The sequence below is a fragment of the Schistocerca serialis genome, chromosome 12 (assembly GCF_023864345.2).
Source record: "Schistocerca serialis cubense isolate TAMUIC-IGC-003099 chromosome 12, iqSchSeri2.2, whole genome shotgun sequence".
NCBI classification, from domain to species: Eukaryota; Metazoa; Arthropoda; class Insecta; order Orthoptera; family Acrididae; genus Schistocerca; species Schistocerca serialis.
The window spans coordinates 23,993,808-24,017,167 of NC_064649.1; the positions used below are offsets into that span (position 1 = coordinate 23,993,808).

The 23,360-nt window shown below is 40.5% G+C and overlaps 1 protein-coding gene across 1 annotated transcript; it reads right to left on the reverse strand.

Moving 5' to 3' along the window:
• Window positions 1-1,599: 1,599 nt before the first annotated feature.
• On the reverse strand, window positions 1,600-22,929 carry LOC126428363 (piggyBac transposable element-derived protein 3-like). Its single transcript, XM_050090293.1, has 4 exons — window positions 22,327-22,929; window positions 13,541-13,597; window positions 13,263-13,427; window positions 1,600-1,761 (listed from the first exon to the last, which is right to left on the reverse strand). Exons 1-4 carry the CDS (start codon window positions 22,927-22,929, stop codon window positions 1,600-1,602), a joined length of 987 nt encoding a protein of 328 aa, XP_049946250.1.
• Between the last annotated feature and the right edge of the window lie 431 nt (window positions 22,930-23,360).

Below are 23,360 nucleotides of genomic sequence, written 5' to 3' on the forward strand. Positions count from 1 at the left end.
GTTATTTTCCTCAGTGGGCATAACAACACGTACCGGGTCCTTGCATGCACAATCTAATAGATGTGTTGCTAATAACTCTTGAGATGAAAAATAATTCAAACACCTTATACAAATATGTTGTTTATGATCATTTTTACTTAACTGGGAGGAAATGAGTCGGGACATGTCTTTGATCCAGACGTAGTGATAATTATCACGTTCGGAGAAGAGCAGCATATTGACATGCAACTCTCGCTCACCTGCAAATTTTGAGAAATGGAGGGGGCCTACTACTGTATGCTTGTTCTGCTCATCTGACTTGCTTTTCTTTTCCAGGCCATAAACGTGGACCGAAATTGCGGTATTCTGAGCCTCAAACTTAGGTATGTCCTGGATTCTTAAAGGGAACTCTATTCCGTCAAAGTTATACTGTCTCTTAATATCTTTGACTTTGTAACTGCTGGGACGTTCGGGATGATGTTTGTAATTGTAATTTCTCTCGCAAGCCAGGACTGACCATGCAAAACACGCATTATCATACTTATTTTGAACATTAATGCATGCTTGCTTTTTCTCAATATCTATAGGGAGTTTAATATAACTGGACCCTCCATTCATTGGATCATAGACATGTATATGGATGTCGAGGTGTGGTATACTGCTGAGCGCTTTAGCGGATCCACGTACTTCCATCTCGGAAAATCGGGCCATAATAGCGCTCAAGGTGGATTCTCGATACCACTCAGCAATTGATGTGCTCCGAGAAATAACGCCATTGTCACCCCATATATAATGCAGAGTAGCCGTCTCCGCGTCACCTTGATGTTTAGGGCGGTGACTCAGTTCACAGCATAACACAGCACTGCATTTAAAGGCGTTAAATTCCGGATCTTCTAAGAGTTTGAGGAGCTCGGTCTCCAAGACGGGGAGGCACGCCTCCAAAAACCTTACAGGATCGCGATACCTCCCGCCTGGATTCTCAATTCTGGTGAAAGAGATTCGCCCCTCAAACGCTCTAGCAACTGCTGAGTATTCTAAGGGAGTCATTACGCCGTTATTCTGATCGAATTCGTTATCGATAGGACGGGGGAGAGAACTACCGCTAGCCATAAGGAAATTACTATTATTACTGTTGCTACAACTAGGAGTCCACCCGATAGATGAATGGGCTGGTGATGGGTGATCGTAATCATCATCATTTGCGGGGAGAGGTATATGTCTCGGAACGCATACCTTGCGTGGGCGGCGGCGACGAGCTGCTGCTTCTAGAGGAGGAGGGGGTGACAGCCGGTTTGAAGGGCCAGGCTGTGGCGACGGCGGACGGGCTGCGCAGCCAAATGGTTGCGACAGCGCTGGGGGAGGAGCTGGGCGCGTGTTCTGCATCCGTCTCCCGCGAAGCCCTTATAGGGGCTACGCAAGGCGCGGCGTGTCTTTGCGGTTCGGTGCGCCCGAGTCCCGCCCCCGCAACCACCGCTCTAGGAACACGGCCTACGCCGTGTGATATACCTGTAAGATAATTAAGGAAAAAATTAATTTAGTGATTTATATTTAAAAGAGCGATAAATAATAACAATAAGAGTAGATAATGGTGGTTATGTGAAGGAATGTTAATGTTCAAAATTATTCACCTTCTCCGCTCTGACTCCATGGTTTGAGCAACTCATTGCCAAAATCAAGTAGATCCTCAAACGACTCAGGTAGGTTGATCTCCTCCTCTAAAGACGCTACCGCCGCCACCTTGAACGTTTTGGGTGGTTGAACCGAATGCTGAATTAGGCGCATCTACAAAGAAAAGACCGGCTTATGAGGACTAAATGTATACAATCAGGAAACGGGTATATATTAGATGAAATTATTTAAGTTTAAGAAGTATGATTGTATTATAAATGTACTTACATTCGAGCTGCATCAGCCGTGATTTGCTGGAAGAAATCTAGAAAGATGGAGAAGACTGAATATAATATCGCATATGGAAAGGGAAGTGTGCTTTCAGTTAAGTGATAGAGAAATAAGCGGACCAGCAAATTTAAAAAAAAAGGAACGAAATGAAATATTTACAAAGAGCACTGCAAGAACAAGTGGAGGAGCGATCTTTATAGAGAGCATTATAAAAGATATGTAGCACTCATACACAGAGTTAAAGGCTGTAGATATCAGAATACTGAAAACGTACTTACTAGGGAATGGAACTTCGTCCACATGAGCACGTTTGCTGCTGCTGCTGTCACTGGCGGTTCGTGATAGTTTCATTTTTACACGTTTAATTATGAAGACGTGAGAAGTATTGGATGAATGAAGTATACGAGCAGTGTGAGAGTGAGGTAGGTCGTGCATTGATTTATATAGGTCCTGCCTAGCGCGTGTATGTATGCGCGGGGTTGCGACATAGAGAGAGATGGCGCTAACTCTCTCTCTCTGTCACAACCCGCTACGGTAATAAAGACTAGAGAGTCAACACGTGCCGGATACACTGCGTGCGACCTTGTTGTTGTCGACCAACGATGCTTTGGAATGGTGACGGTGTTATGAAAACATTTCATAATGACTCTGACGTCATGGCCGCCATCATGGATAACGGTATTTTGGAATGGGACCGGCCTTGTTACAATACTCTAGATGGTACTTTCTCGTGACGGTACAGCTCTCGTCTATTTCAACAGTATGGCCAGGGCCGCCCGAAACTATTGGCTCAATTAAGAAATATTCATGGCAGATATCCCTACAAAATTGGCACCAGTCGATCACAGTGTGCTCACTGCCAATTTTGAGCTCCCTCATTAAAAACTTCTGCTTATTGAGTTCGAAAGCCCACATGTAAGGCAGTTGTGATATTTTAGAAATGTCTAAATGAATGCCAGCAAAAAATTACATTTTCCTGATTGTACATTTCTTTCTACAGTCACTGCCAACGGAGCAGCGCCAAATGTCGCCATCTTTCCGTGTAGTTTTCTCCAGCTTCATCTCGTTGTATCCAACACAATTTCCATTTTCACACACCATATCGTTCTTCAAAAGACTTTGTTGTTGTATAGAGCTTTGGGTGTTCTCCGTAACATGTATAAATCTTCCATTACAAAGTCACTCAAATCTGGAAAATTTCTCGCCATTTTGGCACACACAGTAATATACGATACTTCAAAACAGACAGCCTCAACAGAAAAATGTAGGTTATTGGGCTCACATCGCAGAACTTATTTTGTGTTTCACATGAGAAATGGCCAAGGTTATTTAACTCTCGGTCAGGCGCGATTCTGGGACTCCTGAGTTCGGGCGCAATGAGCCTGACAGGCACAGATTTTGAAATCACCCATTATCTCAGATTCTCAACTTTAGTACCCTAAACGTAATCAGTTACGTTCATGGGAATGTTTAGAGACAGAACATACGAAAGTGGATGAAAAAAAATTTTATTATCCATAAAAGTAACAAAATTGAAAGGACTGACATTTTGAAACCACCACCAAACAGTTACGGTTTTTAGTACATAAATTTTATTAAACAGTAAATTCAAGAAAAAATCTCCAATTGTAAGCCACTTTTTTGATGCTGGTGTCTTTCACACTCACTCAGAATTACCAGAAGGAACACATTGGCGCACAGAAAAGCAAAGTTGGCAGACCATATTTGCATGGGATAGGCAGATTGCGTTATGGCAGTTTTTACATTCATAGTTAGGCATCCTTCTGCAACACGTTTCTTTAGTGCAGGTGGTGCATCTACGTCTTTTTGGTCGTGGGAAATGTGGTGATTCCTCTCTATCTTCAGTGGGGATAAATCTTTTGAGCCGACTTTGCAGGCTGGAGGGGATTCCAACCTTTTTCATACTTCTGTATATCTCTCCAAGAACAAATTGATGTGCCAGTGATTTTAGGTACACTCTTCTACGCATTTTCTCCAGTTGATCTCCAAGATAAATTACCAGTGAGTTGATACCACCCACATTCAGCATTGTGAAAAAAATTATCATTGGCTTACACTATAAGTAGCACACATCTGATCTACAGTATCAACACCCCCTTTTGTTGAATTGTAGAAAGTAACAATCTATGGTTTATTTTCTCTCCACATTCGGTATCAATAGCAGCGTTATTGTGCAACGAAGATAGAAGAATAACGTTTTTTTCTGGCGTGATATGTAGGAAACCAAAACCTTCCTATCATTAAAGCTAAACATGCTGCTGTATCGTTTCTTCCCTTTTACTTCAACGAATTCTGATGGCAATTGCCTTTTATTTTTTCTGGCAGTTCCAACAAATGCCAGCTTGTTTGTTTTCAAATAGTTGATGAGTTCAAAATCAGAAAACCAGTTATCTGCCGTAATATTGCGACCAGATCCAAATAAAGGCTTAGCCATTCTCTTGACAACACTTGGCTTGTTGCTGATACAGAAGGGACCCAATGGCTGTAATCCAACGTAGATGTCCATGTTGACTGTATGATGGTATGTACTGCCGAATGGTTTTGATGGTATGTACTGCCGAAAAACACATCTTCCCCGAAAACCTTGAAGCATTTAGTCTATTGTGACGTTTTTACCTGGGGAATAGCTCTTTTGATAATTTTCCACAAACTTTTCGAAAACTTCACGAATCGGTGCTAGCCGGTCAAATTCTTTCCGTTGGGTTCTGGTCATTCGGTCATCAAAACGAAGGCAAAGTATCAGACTCTTATATCGTTTGATTCATCACGAGGCTGAATTTTTCAACGCCGTCGCCTTTAGTCCCCCAAAGTTCCTCCAGACTTTGACGGTTCCCTCTGTATGCTCCTGCTAGGTACAAGAAGCCAATAAAGGCCCTTAGTTCGGTTACATCTGTGGAACTGATGTCTCTCTCTGGAGAAACGATCCTTGATAGTGTCCATGTATTGGTTTGTGTATCTAACGATCATATGAAGGATGTCATCAATGAATATATTATTCCAACATTCAACTGCAGTTTTGGCATTCTTAGCATTTCCTATGACTCCAGGAAGGTGAGTGATGACGTTGTGAGACTCCTTGCGGTTTCTTTTCCCAGGTGGCTTTTTGGCCCACATGGTCTTATTATCTCTTCCTAAGTAAAAGCTATTTGTTTTGTTGTCCCTTCTTTCTTCATCTTCATCAGGCTCCTCACCATCTTGCTCTGTTACAGAATCGCCTTCACGTTTTCACCTCGTCTTCAGAATCAATGTCACTATCATCTCCAAGATCCTCAATGGGTCTTCCTCTTCAGCGCACATCAGCAAATCATGTATTTCCTCAAGATGATGTGAGTTAGGCAGATCATAGTAATTCAAAGCCATATTTGCGGAAAATCTGGGGTGTAAAAGAGAAAACACCAGGATAGTTACATGTTCAGGCACAATGTGCCTGAAAGGCCGAGTTCAAAATAGTATATATTTGCGTCAATAATTCACAAAATTCACGTTACTCATCCATCAAATGAACAAAATAAGCACTCTGATGAAAAAGAACAAAAAATACGCACCTTCGTAAGTGAGACGTGATCAGACGCAATGAGCTTGAGGCCACGAACGTCACACCTCCTCTCCACGAGGGTCACGCGAACCCTAATGGAGTGAGTTGTAAACAGCACCTGAAGATAGGAAGCTACTAGTGGCGGGGAAATCCCACGCCTCCTGTTTGGCGAGAGAGGGAGAAGAACACGTCAGCTGTGCCTGTCAGGCCGATTGCGCCCGACGGAGGGTTAAAAGGGATGTTGAGCCCGAAACTCCATCGGCTGTGATTGGCTGGCGCAGTGACGTCACTGTAGGAGCAAAGCGAGGCAGCGGCTAGCGCAGCAAGCGACTTTTACTAAGGACAAGCAACTACTTACAACAGCAATAAGTTCTCAGGAAATTATTTAAAGAAGTTGATTTACCTGTTTAGATGTTTGCAGTGGAAGAAGAGTGCCACTGTCTTGATTTCCGCTTCTGTACTGCTGCTGCTGCTTTCTGCATTTTGTGCTTCGTATTGAGGAACGGCATACGAATGAAAAATAGTGTTCTGACATACAGTTTTATAACTTGCGAAGAAAATTCCGGATATTTAGTTTGGACAGCACTGCATATTGTTTTCACCAATTTTTTTTCCTTGGAAATAGTATCCACTCCATTAAATTCATTAAAATTAGTTCAAACTGAGACGCCTTATGTAGGCACTCATCTAACAATTTTTCCATTTTATTTGGACTGTAAGTTCATAACTGTTCTTTACTGAGTGTGTCTCTTCGAATTTGAATGTGTTGCTAAGGATCTCATTCAGTTTCTTGCTGATTTTATGAGTTGGGCTGCTCAGAGAATTAACAATTGGACGTATGGGACAGTTGACTTTATGGGTCGTAGGTTGTGCTGGTAGGCGTGGTGCATGAGGGTTCATAACAGTGCATTCATATATATCTTTTGCATTTAAGAGGAAATCATTTTTTTCATCATATTTTTAAGTTTATTCTGTAACTTAAGAGTGGCATCGGACTGAATTTCTACTATAATATTGTTACTGAAAAATTCAATGGTTTTGTTTACATATTCACTTTCATAATTACAACAATAGCATATAGTAGAAATTCAGTCTCGATCCCACTCTTAAGTGATTTCCTCTTAAATCCTTAGCAACACATTCAAATTCGAAGAGACATACTCAGTAAAGAACAGTTATGAACTCATTATACATGTAATTTGCCAGCTGAAGATGGGTCCAAACCCGAAATGCATATTGGCATAAATAAAACGCATTAAAAAAAGTGGCTGGTCGCTGTATTTTTATAGTAAAAAAATAGCCACTCATCTGTTGGAACTGTAAGCCCACTGCGAGATAGTGCTTCAATCCAACCATAGTTCTTATTTGTTGGAGAACTTAAAATATCAGCAGACGGCATTGCCAATGTCTTGTCACAGTTCTCTGCACGATATGCAATGTAGCCAGCCAGGTAACGGAATCCTTCTGCAGAGCAGTCACATCCCTCCTTGACAGCAGATTCTTCTAGTGCAGGTTGAAGAGGAAAGGTAACCCAGATAGTCCTGAATTTTTTTTTTCAAAATTGATTTATTTCTTATCTACATTCATTCACATGGTTGTAAGGAAGAAAGTAAAAACATTTTGAGTATTTATTTTTATTTAGTGTTTCCAAAAATGGGCGTCCTTCCAGAAGGACGTCAGGACAATAAGGGAACATGTTTTTAAAGTATATGACATTGCACAATTGACTTGTTTTGGTTTTTATACTTTCAAATAAACATAAATAAATTTGAATTATGGGCTAAAACAGCTAATAAATACAAAAAACAAAGAAAATAACCTATACACATATTTTATGCACTAGTATGATAAGACAAAAAGCAACAAAGGTGAAGTGGTTGTCACATTTTAGGCACATAGTAGTTTTTTGTGGCAACTTCGACATTTCAGCTGCTTCTTCTTTTTTGTTATCTCGTCCGTTGGTAATTCAGCAACATAATGTTTTCTTCCATCAAATCTAGAATCTAGTTTTGCCCTCTTACTAGGATGTCCTCTGCTGGTAGTGACTCTTTTGTTACTTTCAAGATTTGCAGTGACAATTCGATGACTAAATGTCAGGTTATCTATGGGTTCTTCGTTGTGCTTGTAAAGATCCCAGGCATTTTGCTCTGCAATGTCTATAAAATGTGCAATGATCGGGAAATACCACTTTTTCCCTCTTATGAAGCGTCAGCTCGATCTATGCCTCCCATATGAGTATTGTAGGAGTGTAATAAGTTAGGTTGAAGCACGCTAATCCTTTTCTTTTGTTCCCTGGAAAATCTTGCTATAGAGCGTAGTGGTTGCACTCTGTCAAAGTTGGTGGCTACAGTAACAACATTGTTGTCATTCCAACGTACAATGGAAATCCCAGATGCTGAGTCAGAACAAATTTCATATGATCCTCTATTTTCTTTTATCATTTTATCTGCAGATGATAGAGTACAATTCTTAACTCTGTTTCCTCTTATTGTTCCTGATGCTTCCAAGCCCCTCTCTTTTAGGTCATGTAGCACAGTAGCATTGAGCTGACTTGCTGGTAATTTATCTACACTTGGATTTTCTTCAGCACCCAAATCTTCACCTGTTACGTCATCAGTTGAATTTTGAGGAGGTGTAATGTTACATTCACAACAGTATTAGGTATTTCCTCATCTTTTGATTCTAGCATGTCCAAAAGTTCCATCAGTGTACATCGTTTTCTGTGAATACAAAATGACAACACATTACGCTGACGTCCTTCTGGAAGGATGGTTGAAAACATAATTGAATTACAACTGACGAAAACTTTAAATAATAATATGAACCCATAAATAATATAGGTTAATTCTTTAAGATATTATATGACAAGTTTCAGAATTATTGACGCAATATGAAAGAAAACATACATACCCATCGATGACAAGGTCGGTCAGTTCGTCCATGGTAAAATTGGCCCTATTTTCAAGACACAGTTTCTCACTCACTATGAACGACAGCGTCAAATTGACTGCCGCAGCTCGCAACTGACTCTGCCTACTTCATATAACAATGTGTCAGTCCGTTGTAACAATGCGTTATTCGCAAAAATAAATAATTTCAACAGTGAGTGATGCCGTCCTTCCAGAAGGACGTCAGGGTTATCTGGGTTAATATCTCGTAGCTCTTTTTCACCATCTATCATTTGCAGTGCTTCGCTCATGTCGGGCAAAATTCCTGTGAACAGATGTGACGTCAAAAATCCGTCACTCATCTGCTCTACTGATGTGTCACTTGACAGAGGAATGTCATGAGCATTGTGACACAGCAGTAACAGCCGTAATCGATATTTTACTTCTGTTGGGGAAGGGTTCAAATGGAAATGACCAATTCCTCTGATCTGTGAGAAAAAAAAATTCCAGTCCATCCTGGTTCAATCTTGCAGTTAAAATATGTCATTTGTAGTGGCTGAAGGTCTGAAAACAGTCCAAATAATGACCGAACAGTTGTCATAACGCCTTTCTGGAATGGGAGCAAGTGATTTGCATTGCCTATGCGCATTTTTTCGGCACACGTATACAGTTCTCTCAATATTCTTTCTTGAACATCCTTATGTATCCCATAACCAGATAACGCATTCTTATTGTACCTCCGAGCATTCAGAATGTCATATGCGTCGTTTGCTAACTGAAAAAAATTTGCTGCTTCCTCTTCTTCAGGCATTAGGTACTTTATGGCTTTAGCTGTGGTACTCGAAAAAAGTTGCATTGGCAAATAAACTCTTTGGCGCTCTCTCCCCTTGACGCTGAGATGAAGCTGTGACAGTTTAGGAGACAACTTCATTTCATTCCTATCTAATGCGAGCAGTCTTTCTACAATAGATTTGTTAACAATTTTCCCACTTGGAAGCTTTAGTCCATCATCCAGAAAGTGGTTCATCATTAATTTAAACATATGTGGAACATCTGAAAACACCCAGATTCGTTTCTTTTCATACTGCGGATTGGAAAAGCAAGAATTTGTTTCTGTCACATTAAAATCTTTCCACACAGATCTGTTATTTGTTCCAAGGTCGCACACTACCGCAACACCACCGTAACCAACTTGTTGTACAGATCTGATAATACTGTTTAACCGATCAGCTGTTATTTGTGTGTCAAAATCATAGTAAATGGGTTGCTTCCATCCAGCAAACAACCACGTACCATAACAAATAGCACGTTAGTGTGTGGCCCTGCAACACGATCTTCAACAGGATCATAAGTAATATTGCTGTCTACATTCATTTCGTCGAATGATAGCGCGCGCGCGCTCACACACACACACACACACACACACTCACGCACGCACGTTCAGTTTTTGTCAATACAGATGAGTGGGCTTTCATTAGTTGCAAAACATCTGTCAGCATGTGGGGCGGCGGGTGGAATAATTGTAAATTTTCCTATTATTTATTTAATGCTGTTGTTTGCCGTTCTCAACACTGGCTCTCTAACTACAATATTGGCAACCAGAAAGTGATTAGCAAAACGTGAAGCCTGTAATTAGAATTCCTAGTGCCCACTTCATCTGAGAAATACATTTATAGCTACAGCTTACAGCTCTGAGGAAGTAGGAGATTGTCTGGAATTCATAATCAAAAATCATTCTCTGTAAAATGTTCACTATATTCTGAAAGTCACAGACCAGCAAGAATCCACACAATCCAACTACCAGAGCAGTTCAGAGTCTAATGCGCTGATGCAACTATAACTGTTCAAATTAAATGGTTTAGTGAATGCTCGCCATAATTTGGTGAAAATGTTCATCAAACGCCACGCTAATAATGGTAGAATGTCTGTCCTGCGGCGGCACATGAAAATACGACATACGCAAACTAAAGATAGATCATTAATGTCATCCCAAAATTAACACTTCACTCGAAAACGATTTCATGGTTACGCGTATCCCGAGTAACTTATTACTGCATCCGAGGCTGTTTATATCAACGATACCGACGCGCCGCGACTCCCGACACAGGTGGTACGCTAATCAGCGTCTGGAGAGAACTGGGGCCTTTTTTCCTCGCGCAGCGTTCTTGTTCTTACATATAAAGCCGCGGTGCGGACGAATAAAGAGAACGCCTGATCAAATCTGCTCTCCCGACTAGCCGCTGGGCTAGTAATGCACCACTTTGTTACCGAATAAATCATTGCTTCCTTTGCTGATGGCCAATGAAGCTTTCAATTTAATTGTGCAATCAGCACGCAAGTAAGTAATCATAATAAAGTCTGACGTGGCCAAGTCAAATATTTTGGGCGAGAGAATTAATTTAATTACACTACACGCAGAAAGACGAGTTCTGAACTTGCTCTTTGGAGATACGCTATAGCTATAGTTTTATAGTTATTCTGTTGAAACTTCTCACATTTTTATAATTATAGCGGATCTCCCTTCTACTTAAATTTAAACATCCTAGCTTTATTTATTCGCCTACTTAATCTATCTTGCTTCCTTAATTTCTATGACAAATACCAGAAAATCATGAATTTCAACTAAAATTTTAACTTATGAGATCCAGAATACCGTTTCTACTAAATTATTATGCAAAAGGAATCTAAATATAAATTTTTAAGTTTCTAGCTCTTTTCTGTTGCGCCAATGATTTTTGCAGAAAAACGTCCAAATTTCGAAAATTGTTAAAGTTCTTGAACTGATATCCAACACATATTGATTTTGTATTACTCCTGACATGCAAGAAACGTTTCAGGTTATTTACTTCATTTTAAAGTATTGCGCAATATTTATGACGTCAGAGCTAGTTACAGCGGACTAGGCTGGCACACAATGGAAAGACTGATGTGAATTTTATAAGGCGTGAGTATGCTGCTTCCCTACAAGCACAATAGGTAAGTATCTGAAAGAGCATGACGTCCATCTCTTAAGTTTTGACAGTCCTGGAAGTGGGAAACCGACCTGATTTCTTAAAAACAAATAACAGTTCCTAGACACAGCACGAAGTGTAACCGCTTTACAAATATCTTCCCTTTGCCATTTTGCTCGTTCCTTTCCACTCAACAAGCAGTTTATCTGTGTTTTTGAAAGCAATTCGCCTAATATTTGAGTGACTTTCTCCTGCACTTGCTTCTTTTGCCACTTTCGTTGATATTTTATTTTCTCACCGCAAGCTTTCACTTTGAGTTCCAAACACTTCTCACTACACCTGAGATTTGCACACATAGCTGTCAGTCTGCAGTTCCTGTATTCTTATTCTTCTATATGTTCAGAATTCAGCTGATCTGTTTACTATCAGTGTCTGTCATCTGTCGCTGTTGACTGGTCTTTTTTTTCCAGAGACACACTAGCCAGGTGCTCAATTGCATATTTTTCATTCTTTCCTGCCTGCAACCTGTCTGCCCTATTCGGAGAAACTGTGTCATCAGGGCCTGAATTTCCATTAACACTGGGTACACTTCCTGGTATACACACTCGGCACTACGTCTGGTTTAAGTGTTTTCTTCGGCGGTAGATTGAGAAGTTCTGCTCGTAAGTCACTTAATCATCGGATGTGAAATGCAACGGACAAACAGTTGACGTCGCAACATTGAAGGGATCTTTTCGGTGGCACTTCATTATCCAGGCCTTCTGCACTTTAACATCTTGTGGGGACGAATGATAAATTATATCCGTGCCTTTTGTCTTTCGGCTGTACGACAGACACCCTGTTACAGCACACCCAGGCATTTTAATGCAGAACTTTTACAAAGCACCGCAACAACACCACAAACCACTGTGAAATGGGGTAACTTGGAGCACTTTTGATCATCTGCACCTGGTTTGTTCATTTTTGCCAAAATATTAATTTAAATAATTCCAAAGAACAGGTGAGATTACAGAGCAAATGAATATGTGAAGAAAAACAGTTTTGTAAATTTCTTTATACTAGTTTTTTACCAAAATGTTGGTGTTCCAAGTTACCCCATGGGAGGGTGTTACTTGGAACACCTATGCTTTTATAATAGAAACTTTTAGTTTTGCAAGTTTGACTTATTGTGGAATACTTGCAACGCTGAAATAAAGACAAAAGAAGACTTTAGATATTGTTTTTGTTTATAAAAACCCTAAATTGACCACTGGTACCAATTGTAAACATTTTGAAGCATTGCCTACTGATGGACATTCAAAATGTATATTACATGAGGGTGAAATCCAGTGCAAAATGCAAAATAGTTAAAGAATTACTTGTGAATATAAGTATAAGCTTGTATTTCCAATGGAAAACAGTAGCGTCCTCTTCTTTCAAATAAAGGGGTAACAACACGGACAACATGTTTTATGTTTATAGAGCCCATGTCATCTTGTGTTACTTCAGTTACCAGGTTACTGTATGTATTTCCATGAAAATACAAACGTTTCGTTTTATATGATACCTAGTGCTTTCCCATTTGGCAGTGAAAAAGAATTAAGTCAGAAATCACTCTGTACAGAAGTGGCCACTATGCTGAATTTCTCGTTCACCACTTTAGAAATATTTGGGAAAATATATTTATTTTCACGCCACCATGCAAGTGGAGCCTCACTTCTGCTAATTACTGGGCTGTCCAGTTACCTTTGCACTTCCACAATAGCAGCTGACTGAGGAGTGCTCTGGGGCTGTGTTGATTATACAATTGCGTCATAGGCATCCCATACTGACGAGGGATCTGTGGGGGGTTGAAGTCGACACCGTTTCATGGCTCTGGCCTGTGTTTGTCAGTCTCCTGTCACCCATCTTTTGTGCTACTGGTTCAATAAGCTGCTTCTTTGCATTTTCTGCTGCTACCCGGCTTTCAAATAAAGGAGTTTTAAAGTGTGGCTATAGTAGAGTAGCTACTCGTATAGACTTGCTCATCTCTACATTGTGGATGCTCATCTCTACATTGTGGAAACGGTCCTTCAGGCTTTTTGTTAATTCTTCGACGGTTTGTGTCACACTGTTAAATGGCCTCTGCAAGAGTTCTGCGCACACTGATAATAATCCCCTTGTCAGAACAATAATCTGAAAATTGGAATAAGTTCTTCAATATAACACAAACAGTACAATATCACAGATATGATTATGCCATAATACCATAGCTAACATTTAAGCAAGAACAAATCTGCTTAACTTACTTGGCTGCCAGTAGGATATGACTCAGCACTAAGCTGTGTTGAAACCTGCGCAAATGGCTTCAACATAAAGCCGAGTTCTGATCAGATGTTCCATTCCTCGTCTGTCAGTTGTTCAAAATCAACAGTGCTTAGTGAAAGTGAAGTCTTCACTGCATCTTTAACTTCATCTATTCGCTCTAACATACACAGAGTAGAGTTGCACCTTTTTGGCACCTCCTGAACCAGTTTCTTAACACTACTTACGCCATTATTTTGTTGGTATGTCAGCAGTCTTTCAGTTGCCTTGCAGCTTCTCTTGAAGAATGCTACAATAGTTTTCACTTTCTGCTGAATTGACACAAAATGTTTTAGTGCATTCTGAACAATAAGATTTAGTGTATGTGCATAGCACCCAAAGTGTTTCCACTGTAAAATGGATACTGCATTTTTATTTGGTGCATTTCCGTCACAACCAGCAAAACTTTGTCTGTCAGATTGATGTTATCTGTCGTGCCTATTAGAGATGCCGACAGATTCGAAGCAGTATGTGGACCGGAGAATTGGGAACATCCTAACATCACAGACTGCAAGGTGAAATCTTCAGACACAAAATGCCCTGTCACCGCCATGTAACCTTCATTCGCTGCTGATGTCCAGCAATCCATGGTCAAACTGTCTAACAGTTTTTCTTCCACTTTCTCCTTTGCTGCTGTGTATGCTGCTGGCAGCATTACATCCGAAACATGCTTCCTGCTTGGTAACTCAACTCATAACGAGGATTAAGGGCCCGCACAAAACCACGACTGGAATTGGTTGAAAGTCTTTAGTGAACAGTTGAAGAACTTTGCCCATCTGTCTTCTTTTTCTGGTTCATTCCAATCCTTCTGGAGACGTATGGTGGTATTGTACTTTGAACGCCTTGCTGCATCGACGTGATGACTGGGTGTTGTGTGATGTCCTTAGGTTAGTTAGGTTTAAGTAGTTCTAAGTTCTAGGGGACTGATGACCATAGATGTTAAGTCCCATAGCGCTCAGAGCCATTTGAACCAATTTGCTGCATCGAGGTGGCTTGAGCAGCTGTCTCCTCTTCCACACTACTGGTGCCAAGGATCACCTCCACCTCTGCAGGAGGGGTTTGACCTACAGAAAAATAGGTTTCATATCAACATAAGCACAATAGAAATGATGCCATATTACCTTTGGTGATATACAGGGTGTAAACGGTATAAGGCACCATAATTATACAGATCTACATCTCGGTGTGCTTGACAAAGTCTAATGACATTTTCTTGTATCATGTACTTCATTTTTGTATTAGTAAAACCTAATCTTCGTAGGATAGATAGTATACGCATTTCTGCTTACGTAGTCAACCGACAGTACACGGCATACCGAGCTTATTGCCTACAATGACGGGGCGGCCAGAGAAAGGCAACGAGCCGACCAGAGGATTGAAATCATTAGACGTGTACAACGACGTGATGTGATAACACTGGGGAACAAAAAAAGATTTTTTAAAAAAAGTCTAGGGTTTTCCCGCTGAATTAGACTAGTTTTGATGCCCTGAGTCCGAAAATGACCTTGGTTTTGTTCTATCAGGTCAGGATTTTTAGCTACAGAAATTTTTAAAAATCGATTTTTCGTAAAAAAAAAACAAATTTCTTCGTATCATCTGCTGAGAAACCCCGGAAGATTTTTTCTGTTTTCCTCGAGAAATAAAAGTCAACGTATGCAAATTCATTACGTTTTTATTTACTCCGTCAAATTAAATAAGCATATTTATCATAATATTAGTATAACAATGAGCGTTACGTGACACAAAAGTTCAGAGTTCACGCCATGAATCGGCGTTTCTTCGATTCCCGTTTGTGAGCAGCTGCTGGGTTGTCTCTCTTCAGCATCCAGCAGTAGTCCGCCATCATGACTGCGTCTCACCTCCCCTGGTACCTATTCTCCATTTGGCGCATGTCCTGATGGAACCTTTCTCCCTGCTCGTCGCTCATCGCCCCAAGGTTTTCAGGAAACTTCTCCATGTGTGAGTACAGGAAGTGCATCTTGATACTCATCAAACACCCGAGCTTTTGAAAGGCCTCTATCATGCTGCTGATGAGTCTGGCGTGGTTTGCTGCCTTCGTGTTCCCCAGGAAGTTGTTCACCACCTGCACAAACGATTTCCACGCGGCGCACTCTAACGTGTTCATGGAGTTTTCGAACTCTGTGTCCTTTATGAGCTGCCGTATCTGTGGCCCATCGAAAATGCCGGCCTTCAGCTTCTCAATGGTCAGTCGCGGAAAGGCTCGGCACAGGTAGTGGAAGCACCTCCCATCCTTGTCCAGAGCACGCGTGAACTGTTTCATTAACCCAAGCTTCATGTGTAGCGGTGGGATCAATATCGTCTCCCGGTCAACAAGAGGTTCGTTTATGTTGTTTCTCGCACCAGGTACTAACTGCTCTCGTGGCGGCCACACTTTCTTTACATAGTGCTGTCCCACATACATATAAAGCATGGGTATTTCGTGAACCCGGACTGCTGACCAAGTAGAAAGTTCACTATCTTGAAGTCGACGCAGATGATCCATTGGTGCTGCTCATATTGGATTTTGTCGAGCACGTAGTTCACTGCTTCATATTTCTCTACGAGAGTTGTGGAGTGAGCAAGAGGGATTGAGGCGAACTCGTTCCCGTTGTGGAGGAGCACACACTTCAAAGAGCGCTTGCAGCTGTCAATAAAGAGTCGCCAATCTCTCGGATCGTATGTAGGAGCCCCGAGTTTAACAAGAAGACCGGCGACATCTCGGCAGTACACTAGGTCTTCCTCCTGGCAGAAGTAGCCCATGTAGTCCTCATGCCTTCTACGAAAGAAAGTGATACGCGCGTCCTCGCCAAGTAGATTTTTCTCTTTGAGTCTGGAGGCCAACAGCTCGGATGAAGTCTTCGACAAGCTGAGATCCCGAACAAGATCATTAAGCTCACATTGTGAAAAGAGCTGCCGACCATCTTGTGCTTCATACTCCTCGTCTGCTATATATCCTCCCTCGTCTGCAGTGGTGGCCTCGTTGTCGATGTTAGGAAGCTCTGTGAACGGTGGTACAGGAATTTCTTCGCAGTGAGCAACTGGACGGCGGGCAGATGGAAGGTCGGGGTACTGGAGGCTGTGCCGATTCTTCCGGTTGATGCCAGTAGTATTGATGGCGCAGAAGTAACAATCCGATGCATGGTCCAAGGGCTCCCTCCAAACCATCGGAATCCCAAACTTCAGTGAAGTTTTCGTGCCCTTCGTCCACCGCCGGAGGTATTCCACGCACTTCTTGCAGACCGTGTGCGGTGCCCAGGGCTTATCTTGGTCACCCAGCTTGACTTGAAAGTAAGCCTGGTAGGCGTTCTTCACAAATCCCGTGATGTTCTTCCTGTCCACTGAAAGCGTGTATTCTCCGCAGATGTAGCAGAAAACGTCTGGATTATTCTTGCATGAACGTCGCGCAGAAGCCATATCAATCTGAAATAGTAATAGAAATATGCAGTTGACTGTCAGACAATACAAATTAGAATAAATTTTATACTATAGTAAGAAAAAAAGGCATCTATTGGAATGAATAACTGTTACAATCTTAAAGGCTTCTTTTGTTTTCATATGTCCTGAATAATCCCCTTAAAACCCCTAATATTAGCATATTGAAGCCTATAAAAAGGCTTACATTTCAGGGAAAATTGGTCATGTAGGCCTATGGCTGTATCTCAAAAAGTTGACCTGATAGAGCAAAATCAATGTGATATTCGGACTCAGAACACCAAAATTAGTCTAAATCAGCTGAGAAACCCATGACGGTTTTTTGGTTGTTGCCCAGTGTAATCAGGTGGTACCGAAAAAGGAATGTAAGCGGTTTTTGGGTTGTCAAGAATGTGTAATTCACTTTACGTGAATTGAATACAACCAGTCTGTTTCTCAACAAGTCGATAACGAAGGTCGTAGTAGTAATGACAAGCTGATATCAAACACAATGTATTTCCATTAGCACAAATTCAATCAATCACCAAGTAGATAGTTGTGCATTAATTACAATCAACTGTTTCACCTTCTTACGGCAATGCCATAACGAATACTAAATTCACATTATTTTCCTTCTGTACAACAACATCGAAACGAAAAGAAAACCCAATACTTCGTTTCCTCTTACACTAATACTACAATAAATGTTCGAAGTGACCACCATTCGCTTCTACACATGCTTCATTGCGGCGAACCCAGTTTCGTCGCACTCGTTTACACACATGCACATTGGCCTTTATGGTATTGGCCGCATCTAAAATCTTCTGCGTCAATTCGTCCACATTATTTACTGGCTCAGCATAAACAAGTTCCATCATATGGCCCCAAAAGTAAAAATCCAGTAGATTTAAATCAGGGCTGCGTGCTGGCCATCGACGTGGACCCGAACGCCCGATCCATCATCCTGGAAATCGACTTTCCAAAAATCTGCGTACTCTGTGACCAATGTGGGGTGGAGCACCATCGTGGAGGAACCACATGTTATGACGTATGCCTAACGGAGTGTCTTCTAACAACGTTGGTAACAATGTTTCCTCTAGAAACTTTCGGTAATAGTTGCCAGTCAAACGTGCAGGTAAAACATAGGGTCCAATAATGTAATTATCGAGCATACCCGCCCACACATTTACGGAAAATCATCGCTGAAAATGTGTTATCACTACGTGGCGAGGATTGTGTACACTCGACGTGTTCATGTTATGGAAGTTAGCTATTCCGTCGCGAGTGAAACACGCTTCATCTGTGACGAGTATTTTGTTGACAAAATCATGCTGCGCACTGTGTAACAAAAACCACTCTGAGAATTCACGTCGTGGAGGGAAATCTTGTTCTTGCAATGCTTGTACGCGTTGAATGTGGTAAGGCCGCAGACGCTCCTCTTGCAAAGTGCGATGAACGACAGTGTGCGATATACCCACGTGGCGGGCGATGCTTCTAGTACTCTGAGAAGGATTCTCCTGGATGCGGTCCAGAATTCTTTCCTCAGCTTCCAGTGTACGATCGGCGCGTTGTGGGCCTCTGCATTCTGCGCGGGGCAGTAAAAAGCCAGTATCTCTCAATCTAAGGAAATTAAATACGTACTTGTCAGTTGCATTCTGTCATGATGTAACAAAAACGGAAAGCATATCAGAACAAAAGATACGTTTCGCATAAGGACGAAAATTTACAAAGCTGCAGATAACTGCTCTACTTTATTAAGATGTAAATGCATAATAATCGCATACAAGTAGAGAATAACAATGACACAAACCTTTGGTGCACAGCGGCAAGTGTGCAGGAAGTCGTCGTCGTGGGAAGCGTTCTCGATAAATTCGTACAGCTGCCCTCGCAACACCTTTTGCCTCTCCATAAATTAAATGCATATCGCATAGTTCAGCTATAGTAAATCTCCTTTCCATCCTAACAGTTAACAGAGTTGCAATAACATCTGCACAGGTTACTCGCCTACTGTCGTCGCTCGGTGTATTACAATGACGCAGCCACTCTGGTCGCAGTTGCCTATGTGTTTACGATTTACGCTCCGGATGTCAATACGCGCAGCGGGCAATAACAGGAACCGATTGCTTACATACGTGCACGGTCAAGTATCTAGTTTTCCAAAACAATTACCCTGAGACAAAGTGTTTTTTTTTTTCCTGGGACAACCGTAGGAAATACGCAAAAATGTTACTAGACTTTTGTGTCAAGCATTGCGAGATGTGCCATCTGTATAATTTTGGCGCCTTATCCTGTTCACATCCTGTATGTATTTTGCTATTACGGGTGTTACATCAAATGTTACGGTTGTTACATAGATGAATCAGATTTGATTCTTGAAGGAATAAAGCTACCTCTTACAATTGCATAATAAGAAAATAAGTATTGTAGTTTATTTGGAATAAAAGAAAACATATTTGAAGGATAAAGCTATTTATCACACAAAAAATTTTGTTTAAAATTTTATAGTACAACTAGGCCAAGATATCGTTACTTACTTAACATTTACCTCATTTTGTAGGTCTAATAAATTTATGACAATGTTTTCTTATTATTGATAGGTTTAAAAACTTCATTTAATAATCTTTTTCAGCAACATCCAACTCAAAATTGAACTCTTAGTACAAACAGTTACCTTTTTGTTTGATTTCTGGGTTGTTACCTTAGATAGTACTTGACTGAATTTCACAAAACAAACATCAGTTTCATCTAGTTTAAAAAGTGTTTTACTTTTTCCTACTGACTTCAGAAACATTATCTTCCGTCCTCCTCTTCATATACCTCACTCTTGCAGATTCGCAAGTAATGGTATTGAATTTTGGATAGGGTTGGCTTCTTTTTGTCACTTGGAATATCAACCAAGACAAATAACCCAAATTTTAAATCAGACTTTTCAATTTTATTAGTTAGGCTTAACTCATAAGCACTTCGAATATTGTCTTGTAGTTCAGATAGGGAAACAGTTTCCTGATCAGAATCATCATAACTGCACACTTTATAGAAGTTTATGCATCTTTTTGCATGTAATGTTTTAAATTTGGCCTCCTCAGTCATAAATACTGACACCCTTGTCATTAATGGTTCTGCTGTTTTTGAAACCAGCAAATCAGTTGTATTATAAGGCCGAAAGTGATGGCAGCCCTGGATTTGAGGAATCGCTTGTAAATTTTTCCACTTTTCATCCAAAATAGGAATGTTATGCTCCACTGTTATCTTATCAACCCATAGAACCTTGATTTTAGAAAAATTCTTCAGAGTGTAGTCATAAAAGTCAATTGCGTTGTTAATAACACCTTTCCTAGATCTAACATCTATCCGCACGCTCCTCTTCAGTGCACCTCCAATGCCATCCATGGCTCCTTTACTATGTGAACTGGCAAAAAAATTCCTCTCAACTGTCAATCCAAAGTCTTCCTCACAATAACATAGATTGGACAATGTATATTTATTTTTGAACTGCCCAGCGCAGTTGTCAGAAAATATAAAAACTCTTTTAACTTTAGGAAACGCTTTTTTAATCTCCGTTATAACAGTTTAAAGAAAAGTCCACACACAATATTTTGTGTGTGAAAGGTTGTTACTGATGACTGCATTGGATGTGACTTCATCGTTTGCAAACCAAATGTAGAAAGTGCAAATACTGACTTCTGAATGCGCCCAGTGTGCACTCTGTACCTCATCTTGTGAAATTAGAGCATAATTCTCGCAAAGTCTATTTGAAGAACACATTCTTCAACGTCAAGGTTGTTTTTCTTTCCTTGGAAGAAATCACTCTGCTTTATCTTAACGTAGCAATGTTTTTTAAACCGAGGCAATTTGTCGACCGAATGTTCACTAAGACAAGGACGATGTTTCGCATCATTTTCCCACTGCTTCCAGACAATCTTTTTAGTTAAGTCAAAGCCTTCTGGGATAAATTTGCTCAATTTAATTTGACATTTCTGGCATGACTAAAAAAAACAGTCTTTGTTCTGTGAATTACAATTTAATTCGTTCAATAATTCCTTGTGATTGGTTGGAACAGATGGAACAGCTTTGCTCAAAGACTCAAGTATGTTTATGAAATTGGAGTGATACTTACACAGACATACATTATCTCTTTGATGCACAGATTTTATGTTTAATTAATTTTTTAATAAAACATGCATTTTCTATGTCTGGTGGGGTTGCTAATAAAGGAAAACATGAATTAAAATTTTTTATTGTATTGATTTTGGTTTTAGATGGTGGTATATATAATATACCACCATGCCACTTAGGGCCGTACCTAAAGTTTTTGAGATATCTTGGTTTGTGCTTGTAACTCACCTTTAAATTCTACTCTAAGCAGTAATAATTAGTATAATTAATGTAAAATAATTTTATTTCTGGCAATTGGTCATTTACAATACAAAATCAAATTACAAACCTTACAAATAAAATATGTTTCTTATTCCTTTTTGTGAAAATCTTGAAAGCACCTTTTTGTTTTGCTAAGGCACAAAGGCACTTTGCATTCAGCGCACATCCAGAAAGTGCGCACTTGCTTCTTTTTTGTACTGCATTTCGCACAACGTCTGGCGGTAGTACGCTCTGGCTGGTGGGATGAATTGTCGAGACGCTGGCGTGAGGAAACATATGGCTTGTTTTTCTTTACGTGGACTTGACTCTCATGAAGTCTAGATGGCCTCAATGGTGTTTTCTGGGTTACTAAGCTTTGCAGGATACTCATCCTGAAGACTTTGGCAGTCATTTTTTCTCTATCGCCTAGTTCCTTCCAAATTATATAGCTGTTGACGATACTGACATCAAGCAGGTGAAAGAATATTCGGTGCCACCACTTTTTACTTCTCCGGCTTATTTCATATGATTTTTTCAGTTGGTCGAACTTGTCGACATTGTTCATGTGTGCATTGTAATCCATCACTGCTTGAGGACAAGGTAGCTCTATGCGTGAACCATCTCTTTCACGGCGAGTCACTGTAGTAACTTCAGGACTGTGAAAATTTGAAAGGAGATGAACAGCTCTCTTATCTTTCCACTTCAAGTAGAGGATGCCACAGTTGCTGACCCTCCAGTCAAATTCACCTCTGCTTAATTCTTTGTCTGTTTTTAATTTGGGTAAATGTTTCCTTGTTGGTTGAACTGTCCCACAGGCATATATGTTTCTCTGCTGTAAACCAGCCAACAAGTTATAGCTATTGAAATAGTTGTCGAAATAAAGATAATGGCCTTTATTTACGAGTTCAGAGGACAAACTCAGCACTACATGCTCCCCAAGGCCTGTTTGCACTGTGTCACCTACTTTTCCGGTGTAAATATCAAATTTCAAGTTGTAAGAGGTCTTGTCACACAGCATCCACACTTTGTAACCACGCTTTATGGGTTTATCTCTCATGTATTGTTTCATACTGTTGCGGCCTTTGAATTTGATCATTGACTCATCAATTGCTAGGTGTTTGCTGGGTTGGTAACACTTGGAAAAAGATTCAGATAGTATCTTGATCACTGGTCGCAGCTTGTACAGTTTGTCATAACCTGGGTGTCCTTTTTCTGGATGCAATGTGTTATCATTCAGATGAATGTTCCTCAGTAACCATCCAAACCGATTTACTGCCATCAGAGATGCAATATAACGATCATGAAGTTCTGGGGCACTAGACCAGTAGTCTCTGTATGCTGGCATACGCTTTATACCCATCAAAATGTTGATTCCCAGGAAAGTTCGTATTTCATTGTCAGTTGTTGGAGTGAAAGACTTGCCAGATTGCGTCGCATATAAATTTGTTTGGAAAACGATTAGCTGAACTAGCTCTTTTGGAAATATTTTTTCGAATATATCGATAGGTTCTGGATCATCAATGTCCCTAATAAAAGCACTTGGTCCTGATTCACTGTCGAACTGCATTCCTGAGGTAGCATTGAATTGTTGTCCCCAAGTTGGCGCTGTGTCAGCAGCTCTCTGAAACTTCGCCTTCAGACGACACAATAGCCTCCGCAACAATGCTTGCTTCATAATCAGATTCGTCATCTGTGGTGTCAACAGTGGAATCCTCGTCTGATGGAATTTCACACAATAATCGTTCGATTTCTTCATCTCGTAAGCCTCTTCTTGACATTTTCATTTTCAAACAACAGCCTGAATCCAAGTAAAGAATACGTAAGCAAAACAAAATGGAGAAAGAGCTAAAATAAGTCACAACACAATTAAAAACTAAACTTTGTAGCGGAGGATTTCGAATTTTATACTAGGAAACGAAATGCAATAGAATACTGCTACATGCACGGTGGTACAAATAATATACCACCAAAATAAATTGTATATAAATAACGGAAGAT

What these genes read in the sequence shown, in the direction of transcription:
- LOC126428363 (XM_050090293.1), bottom strand. Translation starts at nt 22,929, where the DNA reads ATGCAGTTCGACAGTGAATCAGGACCAAGTGCTTTTATTAGGGACATT. An exon ending in TTGATATTTACACCGGAAAA is followed by an intron (nt 13,598 to 22,326) that starts GTAGGTGACACA and finishes TTTATGTTGAAG; the next exon opens with CCATTTGCGCAGGTTTCAAC. An exon ending in AGATGAGCAAGTCTATACGA is followed by an intron (nt 1,762 to 13,262) that starts GTAGCTACTCTA and finishes TTTTCTTTGTAG; the next exon opens with ATGCGCCTAATTCAGCATTC.